Raw genomic sequence first — 17,657 nt, 5'->3', positions numbered from 1 at the left:
CGAATGTCACATCTAGCGTCAGTACCCAGCCATTAGTTCTTGTGTTATCCATCATATTATGATGGTACTATCACCCTATCAGCACCACAGAAAAAAGCTCTGTGCGTCAACAAGAAGTGTAAAATTAATCGGAATAATAATTTTGTGTCACAGTTGTTCCAATTCCTCTTTTCCTGACTACAGGTATTCGTGGCAGGGAGAGAGAGCCGCTGAATATGAAACTAACGTTCATCCAAGTGAACCTCGTCCTATGCAGTTTGACAGCAGTGAGTGGCACGTTATGCACTTTCGCTACATCAAGAAGAAGCTGCGTATAAAGTAATGGAATGCGTTGAGCTTCGGCTTAGTGTGAAAGTATTCATTTCAGCAAAAGCAGCAGAGTAATCGTCGAAGGTAAATGCAACTGCTTTAATCGTGCCGCATTCGATGTCTGATCGTCCCGTAATATTTTTCCCGAAGAAAAAAGATGCGCATCTCTACTAATAGGAGAATTACTAAAGTATACAACAAATATAACGTTAAAATTTGGTTAGGGGGGCCTATAGGGGCCCTCAGAAGTAAAGGGTAATCTAAAAGCTCGGATTTATTTGAAGAATAAACGTCTAAATACAGTAAATAATCTATGACTTCCTTCGCCCTTTGTATTTCATTCAGCTGAAATAGACCATATTATAGAGTGCGTTTTTATTCGTATGCAAAGTTTCTGTTGAGATGCCATACTTTCTAGAGTGCCGGTCCTCTTGTCTAACAAATGACGCCCAACCTACCTTTTCAGCTTTTGGCGGAAGCTTTTGAAATCAATGGAGCAGGCAAGTATTGCACGTTATTATTGCATATATGTTAGTTGCGATGCTTTAGATTACGGTGAAAAAATGGGCTAATTAATTTTAGGAGTCTTAATGACAGTTCGATTTCCAAATTGAAGGAGGGTTTATTAAACGGGTCATGTGGGCACGCCGCCGAAGCATAACACCTTTTATATCGAGCCATATATATGGCAACATGTTCTTCCCAGTTCTCTGTTTTCATTAAAGCATAATAAAATGAAATGAGGAGCATGAGAATTTACAAATGACTAAAAAAATAAAATGTTGTCAACACATTGGCCTTTTATATCGAACTTTACCTATCGCATTCTGAGTCGATGATTTTCATGGTAAATATGACTGAAATGCATTTTTTTCCCGAAGTAGAAGCATCTAAATATAAATTCCAGGGATGCATTCTGTTTTTGGGATGAAACTATGTTAATGCCGATTTTTAGTGGTAAATGAGGTTAAAAGAAAATTCATTTTTAGCGCTATAAGTGACTAAGATATAAAAGTCGGCCATGTATTGTGGTTTCTTTTAGCGCAGCGTAATTATCGATATCATGTTCATCTCCAACCTTGATTTTCATGTTAACACAGGTTGAAAAGAAATTTTATGCTCGCTAATTTACAAAGAACTGAAAGTTAAAACGCCGGCAAAGCAGTCCGGTTTTGGGAGTTACTAAAGCATACACCATTGCATGTATGTACTCTTGATACTAATCTGTGAACGTTTTTATTTACTTCAAGAGTGCGGGTCTACAAGTACTCCAAGACCAGTTATCAGCGACAGGGCTGCCGATCGGGGTGAATTTCCATGGACGGTATGACACCAACGGCCACAAGTGTCCCTTGTTGGCACTCACATACTTTTAGGACTGCACAATGCATGTTTTACATTATCTTTTTTTAAGCAACTATGGTTATTAGAACACGGCGTTTTATGGCATGAACTAGAATTTCATAATCAGTGGCAGATATTCCGCACATCTGACAAGTGCCGCCATCTAGTGGCGCCATGTTTGTGTTTAACAGAAGGGGTGAAAAAGTTTTCTGATAACCGAGTGTAATTTGGAATGAGATTCTACAGGACACGAACTCCACGGCGAAATTTACCTAAACACTCTTGCTTGAATTTTTAGGCAGGAAGGAAGTAGGTGATTCACTACTTAAAAAAAAATGAAATTTTTGGTTTTGATAGCGGATAACATTTGATAGCATTGCGGTGTGTCTTAAACTATTACTGCAAAATAGCCAAATGAAAGCTCATGTCCGCTGCAGTATTTGCAAGGATAAAAACATAAAAATAGACTTTTAGACACACTTATTAGTGGCAGGTGCCATTCGTCGTAAGAGTGTTTGCAGTGCTTCCGCATCGTGGAAAACAAAGACGGGCCCCAGTAGCTATGGGTAGAGTGCACTCTACTACGGGATCAGGTCAAAATACAAGACCATTTTCGATTTAAACTCATACCCAACAATGCTGGACAAAAGCATTGCTGAACGAGAAAGAGCTTATCAGCGCAATTCATTCATGTATTCTAAGAATTCACTATAACAATCAATATATCTGCACATCTACCAGCGGCAGACTTGTATTTTTTGCTTTTAGTGTTTCTGCTATCATCAGAAGCGTTCTTTAATGCTTTTCTATGGCAGTCTTGCTTGATGGGAGTGATGGAAGCACTATAAAAGAGTTGGTCAAATGTTTAGGGGAATCCCCTAAGGCGGATTAGATTTGTAATAAGGGAGTAATTACTCATTGACATCCACCCGAGCGCAGCCATACGGCTACAAAGAAAGCTATACAGCTTTCTCAGAAACTTCGCAGTTAAAGAAAAATTCGTCCTGGTCCGGGGTTCGAACCCGGGACCACCGCTTCACCGGAGCAGTCGCTCTACCAAATCCGGGACGGCAAGCTTATGGTAGGGCGAGAGCTAATTGATCAATAACTCGAAGTGGGAACAGTGTTGGTCAAATGTATAGGGGAATCCAACAAGGTGGAGTAGATTTGTAATAAGGGAGTAATTACTCACTGACTTCGAGTTATTGATCAATTCGCTCTCGCCCTACCATAAGCTTGCCGTCCCGGTTAGCTCAGTTGGTAGAGCGACTGCTCCGGTGAAGCGGTGGTCCCGGGTTCGAACCCCGGACCAGGACGAATTTGTCTTAAACTGCGAAGTTTCTGAGAAAGCTGTATAGCTTTCCTTTGTAGCCGTATGGCTGCGCTTGGGTGGATGTCAATGAGTAATTACTCCCTTATCACTATAAAAGAGAGGTTTCACAACACACTGGAAGAATGGATTAATACCTTCAATGTTCTTGTACCAGTAGCTTACACTTTTTCAATATTCAAACCAGGAATATCGGACATGGATGTAGAAGACCTAAACCAAGTCCACTTGTTTATAATAAAATTGCAAAAAGAAATTTAGCCAAGGATATTTTTTGTTCACTACTAGAACGTTACGCGACACCAAAATATGTTTGCCGTCAATCCCGAATGAAATTACTTTAGGCGCTTCCGAAAAAAATAATCTCTGTGCTCGCTTCACTGTTCCTCAGGTGTACCTGACAATCTACTCCACGGGTAATGCACGGTACGGATGTGGAGGAAGTATTATAACAAGGAAACATGTGCTCACATCTGCGCAGTGCCTAATACCGTAAGCTTTTTTTTTTTCATTTCTTCAATTAAAATGGCACCTATGAGATTCAACTCTCTTAAACCGTATTTAGCGCGGAGACGGTTTCTGTTCAAACACGTTTCAAATTTCTCATTGTCTTCAAAATTTCACTCTGTGGACATTGATGCGCGGTTCTCCAGTCTCATGTACTGTGTAAAGGAACGCATGTTATTACAATCACTCCGCGCTGCAGATCATTGTTCATACCGTATTGTGCGTTTTTATCGTAAGGACTTTAAAAATTTTTCTTACCTCAACCGCTGGCTCGTTTGCGGTGAAACTGCACACAGAGCTTGCCTATTATAGTAACTTTCGTATCGTAGCAAGTTTTACAACGGTACTTACTTAGTTGAGCCGTGCATGATGCAAAAGCGTTATCGTCTGCGTCGAGATCGGCGTACCGAAACCCAAAACACCGAGTTTTTGCTGAAAGGCGGCAGTAGCGCCATCTGTCTTCTGCAGTGGAAAGCGTCACATGGCACCAAGGCGAGCGTTGCAAGCCGGGCCCTTTGAATACGCCGTTCCGGCCTTTTCGTCTGCTTCAGCTGAAGCGCTTCAAACATTTTCGGCCAACTGAGCGAAAAAAATGCCGGGAACAACTATTTTAACGAGGCTGTGTCGTTAAAAGAATATTGTTTGACGTCTTTTTTTTTGTCCAATGACTTTACCAAATTCGGCTTATATCGTCTGCTTTCGTGGCTCTCCTAAAGCGTAGGAGGACGACGTCGCGAAGTCCTGAGCTGTGTTTTTCTTGTTTAATTTCGTTGTGGAAGACAGATGGCGCTACTGCCGCCCTTCAGCAGAACCTCCCGAATGATTCCCATAATCGCTTGCGCTTTCAGGGGCGAAAGAATAGAAAAGATTGAAGTGAACTACGGCAGCTGCGATCTGAACCTTACGGCGCAGGTTGAAGTCGAGGCCGTCTTGGTTCGCACTGCCTATCACTCTCTTCGTGATATCGGCATCGCCATCCTGCTGGTAATTTCAGCCATTTCTCTTTTTCTTCATGACTGTTTTACTTTGGTTAAAGGACACTGGGAGCGTAACCTAAGGCGTAATGCCCAAATTACATAACGCACATAGGCACTTGAATGTAGGCAGCTGCCCGCTTAGCTGCTACGAACCAGTTCCAAACGGCAGCTCCATTTCCGAAGTCTTTCATGACTTGCCATATGTGGTGTCTTAGGCGGCATTCATTGACCACATATATAACTGCCGTGCAGTTCAACAAATACTGGTGGGCGGACTTAGAGTGTGAGTGAGTGAACCCCATTCCTTAATGTCCTTTTGCTTTATTAAAAGACATGCATCTATGTGTTCAGTGGCGCTCATTTAGAAGAATTTAGCGGAATTTGTAGAAATTGCCTGGAGATGCGATAAGTCTTGCTATTGCGCTATCTTTTGCAGCTAGTTGACAGTTTTCAATCGTCTTATTCACTATTGAATAAAAATAAAAAAATAACACACTGTGAAAGGCATACCTTTCAACGTTCTATGCTTTGTGATCATGAATAGAGGAGTACCGAAATATTATGCACACGAGCAAATGTTTAGTCCGCTTTCAAGGGTCAAGAACGCTTCGCTGGTGGCTCGCAATAAGCTGAAAAAAAAAAATCCCATTGACCACTTTCGAATAAATCAGAACACCAGAACCAGATCTGCCGCCCTAGCGCCAGGTCAGCGGAGATGTTTTGATAAACTGGGGTAAAAAAAGCGACAGAACCAAGACAAGTCATGCACAATGTTGGAGGTGACTACCGTGTAGTGAGACAGTTTCTGCACCATTCCTGTCTTAAATGAGAAAAACACAATAGTTTGCGAGATTCGGGTTCGTCGAAGAGAACTATTTTGACCGTTACCTTGGTCGCTATTCACTTAAATTTAGCTTGAGTGGAAGAAGCGTACATATCTCCTCAAACTTTTGTTCTTTCCATAGAACTTCAGTTCAGTTCAGTTCAGTTCAGTGCACTTATTTTAGTCATGTACAATGGCTGAGGAAAAAGGAAAAAAAGCCGCGCACGCGGCTTGACAAAGCTCCCATCTCCCGTAGCGGCTTGGCACGGCGATGACAGACAGCAGTAAAACAATAACAAGAGAATGCATGAAATAACAAATATGTACACTATCTTCATAACAGATCACCAGAATAGTCTCGGTATTTTTACACACACGCAAATGATAGTTTAATCACAGCACATGGATACTTTGCTTATTTCTGCGTGGTCAGCCAACTTCGTTGGCTGACCACGCAGAAATAAACAAAGTATCCATGTGCTGTGATTAAACTATCATTTGCGTGTTATTTCTTCTTATTTCTTATTATTTCTTGTTATTTCTTAATTATTTCTGCGTGGTCAGCCAACTTTCGTTGGCTGACCACGCAGAAATAATTTTTTCCCGCACTCTCGTAAACCGTAAAATTCTATTCATGACTCTATGCAATGCAGTGAGTTCTAATAATCTTCCTCAGCGTTTCAATTGCATCCATTTTATAAAAATATGATCTGCATTCACTTGCAGTAATTATGCAGGACGCCTTTAGAGTTCTTAATCTGTACTTTTCGCATTTTGGTCCTACGCAATCAAAATAAGAGTGTCGGCGATAGTTTCTAAAGGAGTTAAAAAATGATATTTAAAAATCTATTTATGAATGCTGCACGGTTTTCTTATCTAGTTCATTGTTTTACCTGGCATGCTGGCTACAAGTTAAGTAAGTGCTAAGGCTTGCAGGCAGTGCACGACACCCCTGCTTCTGGTTTAGATGTTGAGAAAAATGGTACAACGGAGGTGAAGAAATCGATCGACACAAAAAATTACTGCCCTGTTATTATCGCACTTAAATACACCCACTGTTTATGTTCACTGGAGGTTACACTCCAAGTGTTTAGGATATTAACGCTCTTCTACTAAAATGTTTTAATTTCGTCCAAAATAGGCTGGTTGAATTAAAAACATGCAGTCCTGTGCAGATCACGAAATTATTCTCATGCTGTAGAACACGCGCTCTTTACGCAGGTAAAAGTTCCCTTCCAGTATTCCCCAGACGTAAAGCCTATATGCCTACCGCGGCGATCATATGTTGTCCATGACGTGCAATTTGTGGCTCCCAGATGGGCGATTAATGTACCAGGTAAGGCTTTTTGAGTTTGTAAGAATGTTTGACCAGCGACGCGAAAGAGATGACTTTCATATTGTGCTCGGTAAATGCAGTGCGAATTTACGGGCTACTTGAAGGACGGGGCTGCAGCTGTAAACCTCATAAATTGAGTTCAAAATGCTGAAAAGCATAATATCTGAACTTGGAATGCATTTCACATGGCAATGGATACGCTCAATGAACTTTTTGTCCCTGCGCCACCAAAATAAACACCAAGCCTGGACTATTAAATTCGCGGTACGCGTCACTGTGTAGTATACTGTTTTTTTTTTGTGTGTGTAAATAAGGCTGTTTTAACAAACATGGCTTCTCAGTTAAAGAGCTCAGATCATTGAGATTTCCCCTCAACACGTCCACTACACAGTCGTCCAAGCTCACAGTGAAGACCAGAAAAGTGACATAACATTTTTACGCTTGTAAAGACCTTAAAGAATTCTTTAACTGATGTGATTTCTTCTTTGACACTGCTTTATAAGGGACATTGAGAAGCACATGAACATCAAAGCGTGAAGCTTGAAATGCGGCCCAGCAGTACCTACATTTGGTTGCCATGGTGGCGTGAACAACCTAAATGGGCCTGTCTTTGCTTTGCCTAGATCAGTTTGTGACTCTTTAATCAGAGGACAAGCGAGGACAAAATTCGAAGCGATGATCGATTCGTAAAACGAGCCTGCGCCATCACCGCTCAGGGTTGTGCGACTGGTTGTCCTCGGAATAAGTCAAGCGACTATTAACCTGGAAATGTGGGGAGTGATTACGGAGTCCGGCTCTAGCGTTGGGGTCAGGCTGTACCCAACTACCATTTTGTCTACTGTGAGAAGATAATGACACTGTGTTCAGGTTTCTTCAACAAGTCTCCTTGCGCATCACTTTGGCTAGGCTCATAAGAAAATGATGATTTTCACGCAGCCTCCAAATGCATAAAGAACCCATCGGCTGGGCACCAATTGTATGGGCCTAGCCAGCAGTGTGGACCCTCACTCTCCGTCAAAACCAGCGCACAGGAATTACCTTAAAAATGTGCGTCAATTCGTTTTAAATCAAACGTGAAGAACAGCCGTGGTCAGACATCTCCAGGTGGAAGAGCTCGCTTTAGAGGTCCATGGTGCAAAACGCATTCCACCCTTGACATTTCGTATGTCAGAAGACGAGCTGCCGAGTGTTGTTCATCAAGGTCTATAGAGATTAGGAATTTCAGTTGTGTTGTAAGTGTTCATAAGAATGTTCATTTCAAGACCCGCAAGACTCTTGAGCGTGCCTTAACTGCTCGCTTATGTAGTTAGGCAAGGTTAGTCTAATGAGCATGCTAGCTTGACAGCTAGCTTGACATGCTAGCTAAACACGCCAAGTTGAAAGCTTGTCGTGTAGGGTAATCAGGGATGACAGCCCGGGCGCTTTTCTCTATTCAAATTAAGTGTCCGGCTATCAGACTCCAAAGAAAAATGTCTTTGCATACCGGGATGAGCTCCGTTAAAATGTTGACGACCATGATGCGCGAAGCCAGGTTTGGTGTATTCTAATTCTTTTTTCTCCAATGACAGTAACTACAGTGAGTTTTGTGTTTTAACGCAGGTCGCCCCGGCGGCATCTATCTTGAAGCATTTTTCTTCACGCTACAACGGAACGAAGTATGCCGGAAAGTCTTCGGTGCGGACTTCAGATTGGACACTATGTACTGCGGAAAAGATATCCGCATCAAATATGGCAGGGTGAGAAAGAACTTCCAAGCATTTGTGAAGAAAGTGTGTCCTTTGGAGAGCGGGAGTTCGAACTCAAGGTTACATATACAACTTGTGGCTGTGTAGAATGACCATCAAGGGAGGTGCTCTGAAAAGAAAGCGAAGCTCATTCTGAAAGTATTAATAGGAGGTCTGGTTATATATGGCAAGAGCTCCATTAGGAGTCAGTGCCCACTGCACTCACACAATGCATTGGGAGATCCGTCGCTGGCGTAGTCCTTGTTGCTGTGAGATCCATGGGCATTGCTTTACCAGCGAGAAAAGGGTTTTCCGCGAACAAAACCTTTTAGTTTGATGCTCTGCAAGACTGATTGTTCAGCGAGCGCTGAGTGGTCAGAAGGAAGACAAGAGCTAGCCCTTGGTAAACTTTACGAAATGAGTGAACATGCTCTAGCAGCACTGATAAAAGTACTCAAAGCGTGCACGTTTTCATGTGGCAGGATATGTTCTCCGTTCCCCAATACTCAGCCATCTCTCAACATGGCTGTTGAAGATGACTTCGAAAGGACATCCTCTGCTGCTGCCTACTGTACATTTAGGAACGTACCGCAATGAGCCTTGGGGATAATTAAGGCAGGGGACACCCTTTGCAGGCAGCCCTGGTATTCTGTGTCGACACTGCTACTAATACCATTCGTCATGCTGTATCTTTTCATTGGAATATCTTCAATTAGTTTTTGCGTTTCGTTCTGTCAGACTATAGCAGTTCATTTTGAAGCTCCCAGTTCTGAACCCATTCAGGCAAACAGCGGACGTACTAACGCCGGTGATTAAAAATCTAACACGCTGACGCGCCGACAGCAGCGTACTGTTTTAGCACGTGGAGTACGACCGCATAGGAACAAACGAATTAGAGAAACAGTGATTTTAGCCAAGGACTTCGAAAGACTGAAATTGTTTTTCGGACAAAGCGCTTCCATGAAAGATAATAACCAGTTTAAGACCTCTTTAGCTGCTATTTCAGAATTAGAAATCACAAACGAATTAACGTGTTGTTTCCGCTTTGCTGCGTAATTTTTTTTTTAGTTTCTTTACAACCACTCCCCTCTGTAAGGCTTGTAGGCCTGAAGTTATACTGAACAAATTAATAAAGAATGCTATAGTTCCTTAGTTTGAACCTAAAAAGAAATCTCAGGAACATATTTGCGGGACAAATGTTTTGAAGCTAAACAAGAGACGTCACCAGAATATAATGCAATAAACTAAGTCTGAAAGGGAGAAAAGGGCAAAATATTCGTATTGTGCCAGTTGTCTTTTTTTACTTTTGCTGTTTACTTCATTGCCTTTGTTGGTGAACTCACTTTTTCTTTTTCGCAAAGAGATCAAGTTCCTTCAGAACGAAAAGAAATTCAGCCGCTTTATTTGATGTCAGAACATCTCATTAACTTTGTTAAGAGAGTCGGAATGCAGGTTGATTGCCAAAATTATTCTGGAAACCACAAAAAGTTTATCAGCTAGGTTTGGGCGCAATTTATAAACCAAAACTGAATATAATACCTTGTTTGCTTCGAACGCATTAACGCAAATCGAGTTCTCAAAGGTAACGACATTGGCCTTAACTAGTTCCCAAAACGACAAACGATGACTGTAAACCTATATTGTGCATTTCTAATTCCGTGGCTCAATGCATTGTTAGTGCTACATCAAACTAATGAAGCCCATTCAGGTTGTAATAGGCGACGAATACTTCTGAAAAGCCTGTACTTTTTAGACTTCGCAAACACGACTCCAAGCGAGGGCGCAAAAGAGGGCGCTGCTAACATTTTGTGCCGTATTAGTGCGCTGTATTTCCATTCTACATAAGCATAAACGAACAAGCAAAGATTACAACTCTTTGAGAGCTAGGTAGTGCTTCAGCATTCTTGGCTTTCATTTATATTTGGCACAAAATCACCAAGAATGGGAAGCTCCGGTTAGGCAACACAGTCATTGTGTGGACTCAGTATCTGACATCTGTTGATATGGTAACGGAACTTATTTACACTTTCAAGCAATATACGCTCCATAGATGTATTAAGAAAGAGACGGTACGTAAATATTTTGACACATAACTTAGCCCCATATCGCACTGACCATAAAGTTTTGCGGGAAACTTTAGCACCGTAGAAGAGCATTACTTCAGGAAGAGGTATTTCCTACAGCCTGTAAGACACCTCTAGAGAACCAGCCTAACGTTTCCCTTTCCTTCCGCCATACAGGGCTACTTCGGAGGTCCTCGGGCCATTCAGTCCACCGATGGCCGCTACGTGCAAATCGGCGTCGCCGCAAATCTGGGCACTTCCTGTCGGATAGGCAACGTCATAACCCGGATTGACGTCTTCATGCCCTGGATAGAAAAAATGATTGGGGTACGCAGCGCTTATCAGAACCTTCCGTCGTACGCGCCTCTGGTGACCGGAGTCGCCCGGTTGAGCCCGTACATGTACGCTGGAGACCTGTCGGGGCTGGAGCCCTGGTACTTCTAGAAGCTGTACATTTGGTGCGTCTCAATAAATTTCAGAAGTACATGGACACGCAGCAACCTTTGTACCTCATAGTTGTACTCACAAACACGTTGTCTATATTTTCCGGACAACAGAAACGCTCGCGAGAGGCTAGCATCCATACTTCGAAAAGAAGAGTCCCCTGAAACTCTTCCTGATACTTTACAGACCACTTTCTCATTCCTAAGCACCCCCCCCCCCCCCCCCCCCCGCCTTCCAACCTCCTTTCAGGGATGCCGAGGAACGTGTGATGTTTATTCGGGGCCAGGTAAAACTCAAGACAATATCTGCAAACATCCCTCAAAGGTATCCCAGTAATCTATAGCGTCTGTCATGAAGTAATGACGTGGTGGTCCACACCCTCGTCCCTGCTAGCCACCTACGGTGCCAAAACTCACAAACACATTGTCTCAATTTTCCGTACGAGAAAAGCTGGTGAGAGGCTAGCATCCATACTTCGAAAAGAATAGTCCCCTGAAACACTTCCTGATACTTTACAGACCACTTTATCATTCCTAAGCACCCCCCCCCCCCCCCCCCCCCCCACGGCTTCCTTCCAACCTCCTTTCAGGGATGCCGAGGAACGTGTGATGTTTATTCGGAGCCAGGTACAACACAAGGCAATAGCTGCAAACACCCCTGAAAGATATCCCGCTTATCTTATCTATAGCGTCTGTCATGGAGTAATGACGTGGGGGTCCACCTCCTCGTAGCTGCTAGCCACCTACGGTGCCACACTAACAGATGCAAAGCGACTGACAAAGACATCATGATCCTAGGTTGAAAGATTATTCGTAGACTTTCCTATGAGGGATATTTGACGCTCCGTTTGGAGTTGTATCTGAATGCAGCATCGCCTGCTTTTCGCCTAACAACTATGGGCAGAAGAACTCTGGAAGAAGTCTTTGACGAACCAAAAACAATAAACAAAAATTAAATTGGTGTTGTTTCGGACAAGTAAATGGCTCTTTTTCAGCTGTACTGTGACTTCCAGCCGAAACAGCCATCGCGGGATCTGCTCCGTTTGCTATTGTTTTCGCAAATGCGCCTTTCCTTTCTAGTATGTATGCGATGGTTTTGCGGTTATGGTTGGAAAAATAGCTGACAGACAGTACACAGAGAGCTGAAACGCTATAGGCGACTACAAAGGATTCGACACCTGTGCACAGCCTCTCGCGCGAAGCTAGAAAGAAGTCCAACTCGGTGTTCAGGGCGTCCTGACTTGGACAGATCTTTCGTAAGTAAACTTTCGCTTGAAAAACTTCACAATCTCGGTTAGTAATATCAAAAGGAATTCTGCAGCCTTAACCAGTTTTAGTAGCAGCAGTGGCTCAATATTTAAAAAATGCAAAAAAAGTAGGAAAAGATGTTGCTGGGCGCGGCAGTTTCTATTTGATATTTTAAGCACCTGAGCAGCGGCTGGCGGAAATAAATGGACAAGGAGAGGACAGCGAAACGAGAGGAGAAGCCTGTTTTCCGCATTTTAATTATTTCGGGTAACAGTGCAGGCAGTGTGTATAGCTCGAAAAACTTGGTATATCTGGAAGGGTTCACGTTAAAACAGGTGCGGATCCGATTTCATTGATGGCTAACAGCATTGGCTAATAGCGCTATGCCGTAAGGACTTCCTCTTTAGACACGAGGCCTCGCATCTTTTTAAGCATTTCAAGTCGGAGTTGAAGCGCGTGCTTTGTATTCATTGATTGAGCTCATTAAAAAAAAAAAAAAAACATGCAGGCGGCGGCTCCGGGAACAAACCCCAAACCGGCCACATACGACGCGAACGCTAAAACCATTTGCCACCACGACTGTTCATTGGGAAGAGCTTCTGCGGTGAAAAGTTGACGGAGATTACACTGATTACACTTCTTTACAAAGCTTGAATTTCCTTGTTCACAATACAGTAGGGAAGAATCACGTTTTGGGGCTTAATCTACAAAGCATTTATATTCTTGAAGGTTATTGTACCGGATCATGATGTCTATTTGAAGGTATCTTTTTACACTCCTCTTTTTCGAGATTCACAATACCATTGCGAAGCATCCAATGCCACATTGCGCATTAGTTGAACACAGTGGTTGGTTACATCTTATTACTATGTGCGTTAAGATACTGCGGTCTGCTAACCGTTCTCTGTGTCGTGTCTAGGAGAAAAAATTCTAACTTCTTCAATCTACTGACGTTTATGCCCACTGCATGCGGAGGTAGGGGCCTCGCTGGTAATTAGGAAAAATTAGATTTTTTTTAATATTTAATTTTATTGGCTTGCTAGTATGACAAGCTGCTTATATCTGGAGTTATTTAGTACTCAAAGACGCCCAACATTAACAAGCTGGGCAACGTATTTGCATGCTTAATAAAGTGATCTAGTTTGTACGCCAGCTAGAATTCTGTTTTCTTCTACCGAATCTGACTTCGCAATATCGTTGTATTTGTACTGCTCTAGTAATATTTCGCCGCAGCCCCAGGAAGACCCAGTGGGAGAGGTATTCGATAAAGGTACACGCCTTAGTTATGTAATTAGGAAGACTCAGAAACCATTCGCTCCTCGTGGGTGCTTGGCTGTTAAGGTTTAGGTGATAAATATCACGACATTTATTTAGAGCAATGGTTATAATAATTTCTTTATTAAGACATCTATCGAGCCACAATTTAGGGCTCTGGTGTGCGGGCGTCTGCATATGACACCTTGGGGAAAATTTATGCTGAATGTTTTGTATCATATAGGACAGGTAAAGCATGAAAATTTAATTATCTTTCAAAATTCCCACGCATGTCCAATAAATATTAAAAATTGTAGCAGTGGCGAAAAGCAGACGACATTTCTAGCGCAGTACCCCCGCAAGCAAATAATTTTATTTCTGTCATTTCTTTGTGTGCAGGATCTAGAGCGCTGAGGAAAACGAATTCAGGATGCTCCTGCTCATACTTGCAGCAAGCTTTCTGCTAGGTGCGTTCCCACCGGTAGGTGACGTACCGAACATTATTTGTATAATCATTTCAAGCTTTGGTTTTAATATGGCAGGAAAGGATCTCGAAGCCTTCCACGTGAACACGCCAGTGTGTGTACGATTTGGCGACAAGAAAAAGCGTACGGGCGTCACAATCAGTTGCAATAGCTTTTGGAGATTGGTAGAAACTCCACTTTGAAAACGGAACTTTACAGGATACATTGAATTAGGCATTGTGTCATGAATTCTTGTTATAATAAAATAAACAATGAAGGAGCTTTCCAAATACGTAAATGCCTGCAGATCAGTTGTAAATTTACTGACTCTTGACAACTAATTTTGGCTGCGCAGTGATAGAGTTACCTTTACTGCGCTCTAATCGCGCACCGATTTCACTAGAGAAATAAACGCTATATGACCGTAAGTAATGAAAGCAGTCAAAATGCAGCAAACGAAAAAAAGTCCTAGAGTTTTGTAACTTTTGCAGCACACTGTGTTAAGGTAGCCTCTTTTTGTTTATATAGTTTCAGTTCTGTTTATTAGTTTATCATACTTTTTGTATGCGGGAAAACTTTATTTCAATACTAAGAGTAAAAACTTATATGTGCTTTAAACCAACTAGTGTCATCAAACTTTTCAGCTCATGGCTGAGGATATCGAACTGAATGGCTCTGGCAAGTATCATAAATTATATATTATTTTGTTACTGCGGAGATTTCTCTGATTAAGACGGACGTAGTACTTGAAAAGGCTTTCCAATCCTATCAAAACGATGGGGCTCTCTAAAAACGTGTACAGCACAAGAAAAAAATGCGGATTTAGGTCAAATCAAACCAAATGGAATAAAATAAAAATTTATTCATCTTCGTTTAGAACATGAGTTTTTCGTATATTGAAAGCTTCAAGGTATCTACGATTTCGGGGCGCCCCCTCTGAACGTTTTTCATCTCTGTTATTCAGTTGGGAGGTAGCGCTAGGAATACTCAGTCTGAAAAGTAATTTCTTCTCATTCCTATTTCACATCCCTCAACGGGCCTACATTCGGAGGAATGACACAAAAGATTTCCTTGGATACCGCAACCATATCTTGCCTCAGAGGGTTGCTCTGGTCGGCTTGGCGTTTGTAATTGTTTAAATCTATTTATAGGGACCTACGTTCGCTTGACGCGAAAGTAACATCAAACTTAGGCGACGTTTCAGAGTGCAGTATACTGTCTCCCTGCGATTTCCTTGCTAGATGGCAGAAGTTCACTAATGCAATCTTACCTTAAAATCTTGTTTTTTTTTGTGTTGTGTTGAAGAGTGTGGAATTTCCGGGAATCCACATCTTATTATCAACGGCACATCTGCAAGGCCTGGACAGTTTCCATGGATGGTACGAAAAGAACTTTTATATGCATTTCACATATCGCCGCAATAGAAAACATTTGTGATAATTTTTTTTTCTATTCAATTTTTTAGCCGACCAAAATATTGACTGGAAATCATTTCACAATTATTAAATGAGCGTGAAGGAGTGACGGGTGAATAAATGGGTTCTGCTGTAAACGGAAAGCAACGAGTCGCTGCGCTAAAAAAATTCCAGAACTCTACCGTATCGATCGCAGCGAACCCGACAGCAAAAACTGCGCACTCTTTTGTCAATAACTGTCCAGATCATTACAAGACATAGAGGGAGCTTGTGGTGTTATGGTCCTAACGGTCTTAGTTTTGAAGGAACTGTTGCGTGGCCTGAAGGCAGGAAGGAAGTGTTTTCGGTAAGAGAGAGGCTGACGCTGCCAAACGAACTCTTACTACAGGGCGCGGAAAATATTTCGCTTCCTTTATTGGTCGATTCTGTGATTCAACTTCCGCCGATGTTTTTACAGATTAAAATTTCACTCAGCTTCCAACGAAATGCTCAAAGCAGGAAAACGAGCTGACACCTAGCGGCAAGTTTCGTAAGCATTGCAGTGTAGGAGGGCTACCCCTTGTTTTCAGGCTAGCTTCGCCGACTAGCTTCAGCGGCTATAATGTGATAGAGATGCTCGTTACAAGATCCAGCAGCATGAGAAACAACAACCACAGTGGATTCGTTTGTTCCCAATTTACAGCTTTGTTCTATACCTGTGGCACCCCCTCGTTGTAAGTCCAGATAGGCTGGCGCTCCTCACGATTCTCACTGAGGATTCGCAGCCGGCGCCACAGACGCGTCAAAGACTGTTAGGACTGTTCATTAGGCCACAAAGTACAATGAAATACTTGCTGTTTTGCATTTGCGGTATCCCATGAAATGTTATACCACTAAACCATTTCAGTAAAGCAATACCGTATTTAAGGAAAAAAACAGCGAAGCAAGAAAAGCGCACTTTTCTCTGAAAAGTGAATGGATAAAAAATGTTCATCTCATTAAGGAAACCTCCATCGATCGTTGCCAGATAGTAACGTTAACCTTGTAATTTCGCACACTTTAAGTGAGGGTGTGGTGTCGATTGAAAGCTAGGCAGCGTTCGGGGCTTATGCGACTCTGAAACGTGACTCAGTTCGTATTCTTTAAACATGCTGGGTGAGGTTTGGAACGTTTCAGAAATGGCCTTGGGCGCTCCGCGGACATCTTGATTACTGACGGAAGCCCAGTGTACAACTGTAATTTTTCTGTGTACTGGCGTGCTGTGCCCATTCGCAATGGCTGAATATCTAGTTTTTTCCCTGACCATTGCACTGACGTAAACAGTGGTAGTTTTTTGTTGTTGTTGTTGTGTTGAATTTATTGGCGCATAAGCAGCTAAGGCTATCATGCGCCAAGAACAAGGTATGGAAAAATTGGCTTGGTCAGATTGAAAACAAAGTGGATAAAAACGGTGGTGTAAAGGGCCTAAAAGTTATTTTTACTAACTAGCTGATGAAAGACAAGAATTTTAAAAATGTCTGAGAGCAGAAACTTTTAAAGGTTGGGTCGCCTCTGCAGACATCCTTGGCTCGGCAAGGATTTCGAGGCTCCCAACAGCTCAGATAAAGGCCTCAGCCTCCCTCTCATGATTGAGAAAGTGGCTGAGGTGTATAACTGTATGTAGTGAAGCACAGGGTGAGTAAATTAGAGTTTGTGAAGAATACTGGCTTCCCTCAAAAAGCTAAAAACACAGGGTATACTGACAAGTGCATCTTTGCCTAAAATCAATGCTGGATGAAAAGGAATCTGTTCTTTGTAAAAGGTAGTAAAATGTTTTTTCCTTATAGATTCAAATTCCGTACATGAGAATAATATGTGGGTTACTGTTAGTTCATCTCCGCACTTTTCACAAACAGGTTTGTCTTCTTTTGTAAGTAGGAAGTTGTGTGTGAGATGTGTGTGTCCAATACGGAGACGGCATAAAATAACTTCGATGAATCGTTTTTGGTGTGAGCATGATTTCCATTCGCCTAGGATGGGTTTTACTAAATGTAGCTTATTATTTCTTTCAATATTAGTGGTAGTTTTTGGTGATATTTTTTTTAAGGTTCGTCTGTCAATGCTCATCAACGAAGCGCTGGAGCTGTTCTGTGGAGGGGCCATCATAACTAAACGTCACGTGCTCACAGCAGCACACTGCCTCTCCAATAGGTGAGTTGTTTTGTTCAAGCTTTAATTTAAGCTTATTTTGCAACGTGAGCAAATATAAACCGACTACTTTTTTCATTCAACACGGTGCAGAAACGATCCAACCGAGTGCTGGCCAACAAATGCGAAGCATATATCGACACTATTGCGGTTTGATTTGGTTTGGTTTATTAGGGTTTAACGTCCCAAAGCGACTCAGGCTATGAGGGACGCCATAGTGAAGGGCTCCGGAAATTTCGGCCACCTGGGGTTAT

At 42.3% G+C, this 17,657-nt stretch overlaps 1 protein-coding gene across 1 annotated transcript; it reads left to right on the top strand.

Annotated features, from left to right (window-relative positions):
* Window positions 1-215: 215 nt before the first annotated feature.
* On the top strand, window positions 216-10,857 carry LOC149330563 (chymotrypsin-2-like). Its single transcript, XM_089559883.1, has 8 exons — window positions 216-266; window positions 776-809; window positions 1,560-1,633; window positions 3,375-3,475; window positions 4,339-4,474; window positions 6,512-6,626; window positions 8,226-8,362; window positions 10,591-10,857. Exons 1-8 carry the CDS (start codon window positions 216-218, stop codon window positions 10,855-10,857), a joined length of 915 nt encoding a protein of 304 aa, XP_089416009.1.
* Window positions 10,858-17,657: the final 6,800 nt, after the last annotated feature.

Source organism: Amblyomma mixtum, chromosome 9 (genome assembly GCF_055824585.1).
Source record: "Amblyomma mixtum isolate Tamu chromosome 9, ASM5582458v1, whole genome shotgun sequence".
In the NCBI taxonomy this organism is placed as follows: Eukaryota; Metazoa; Arthropoda; class Arachnida; order Ixodida; family Ixodidae; genus Amblyomma; species Amblyomma mixtum.
The sequence above is the reverse complement of the archived record's forward strand: the minus strand, read 5'-3'. Positions and strand labels throughout refer to the sequence as shown.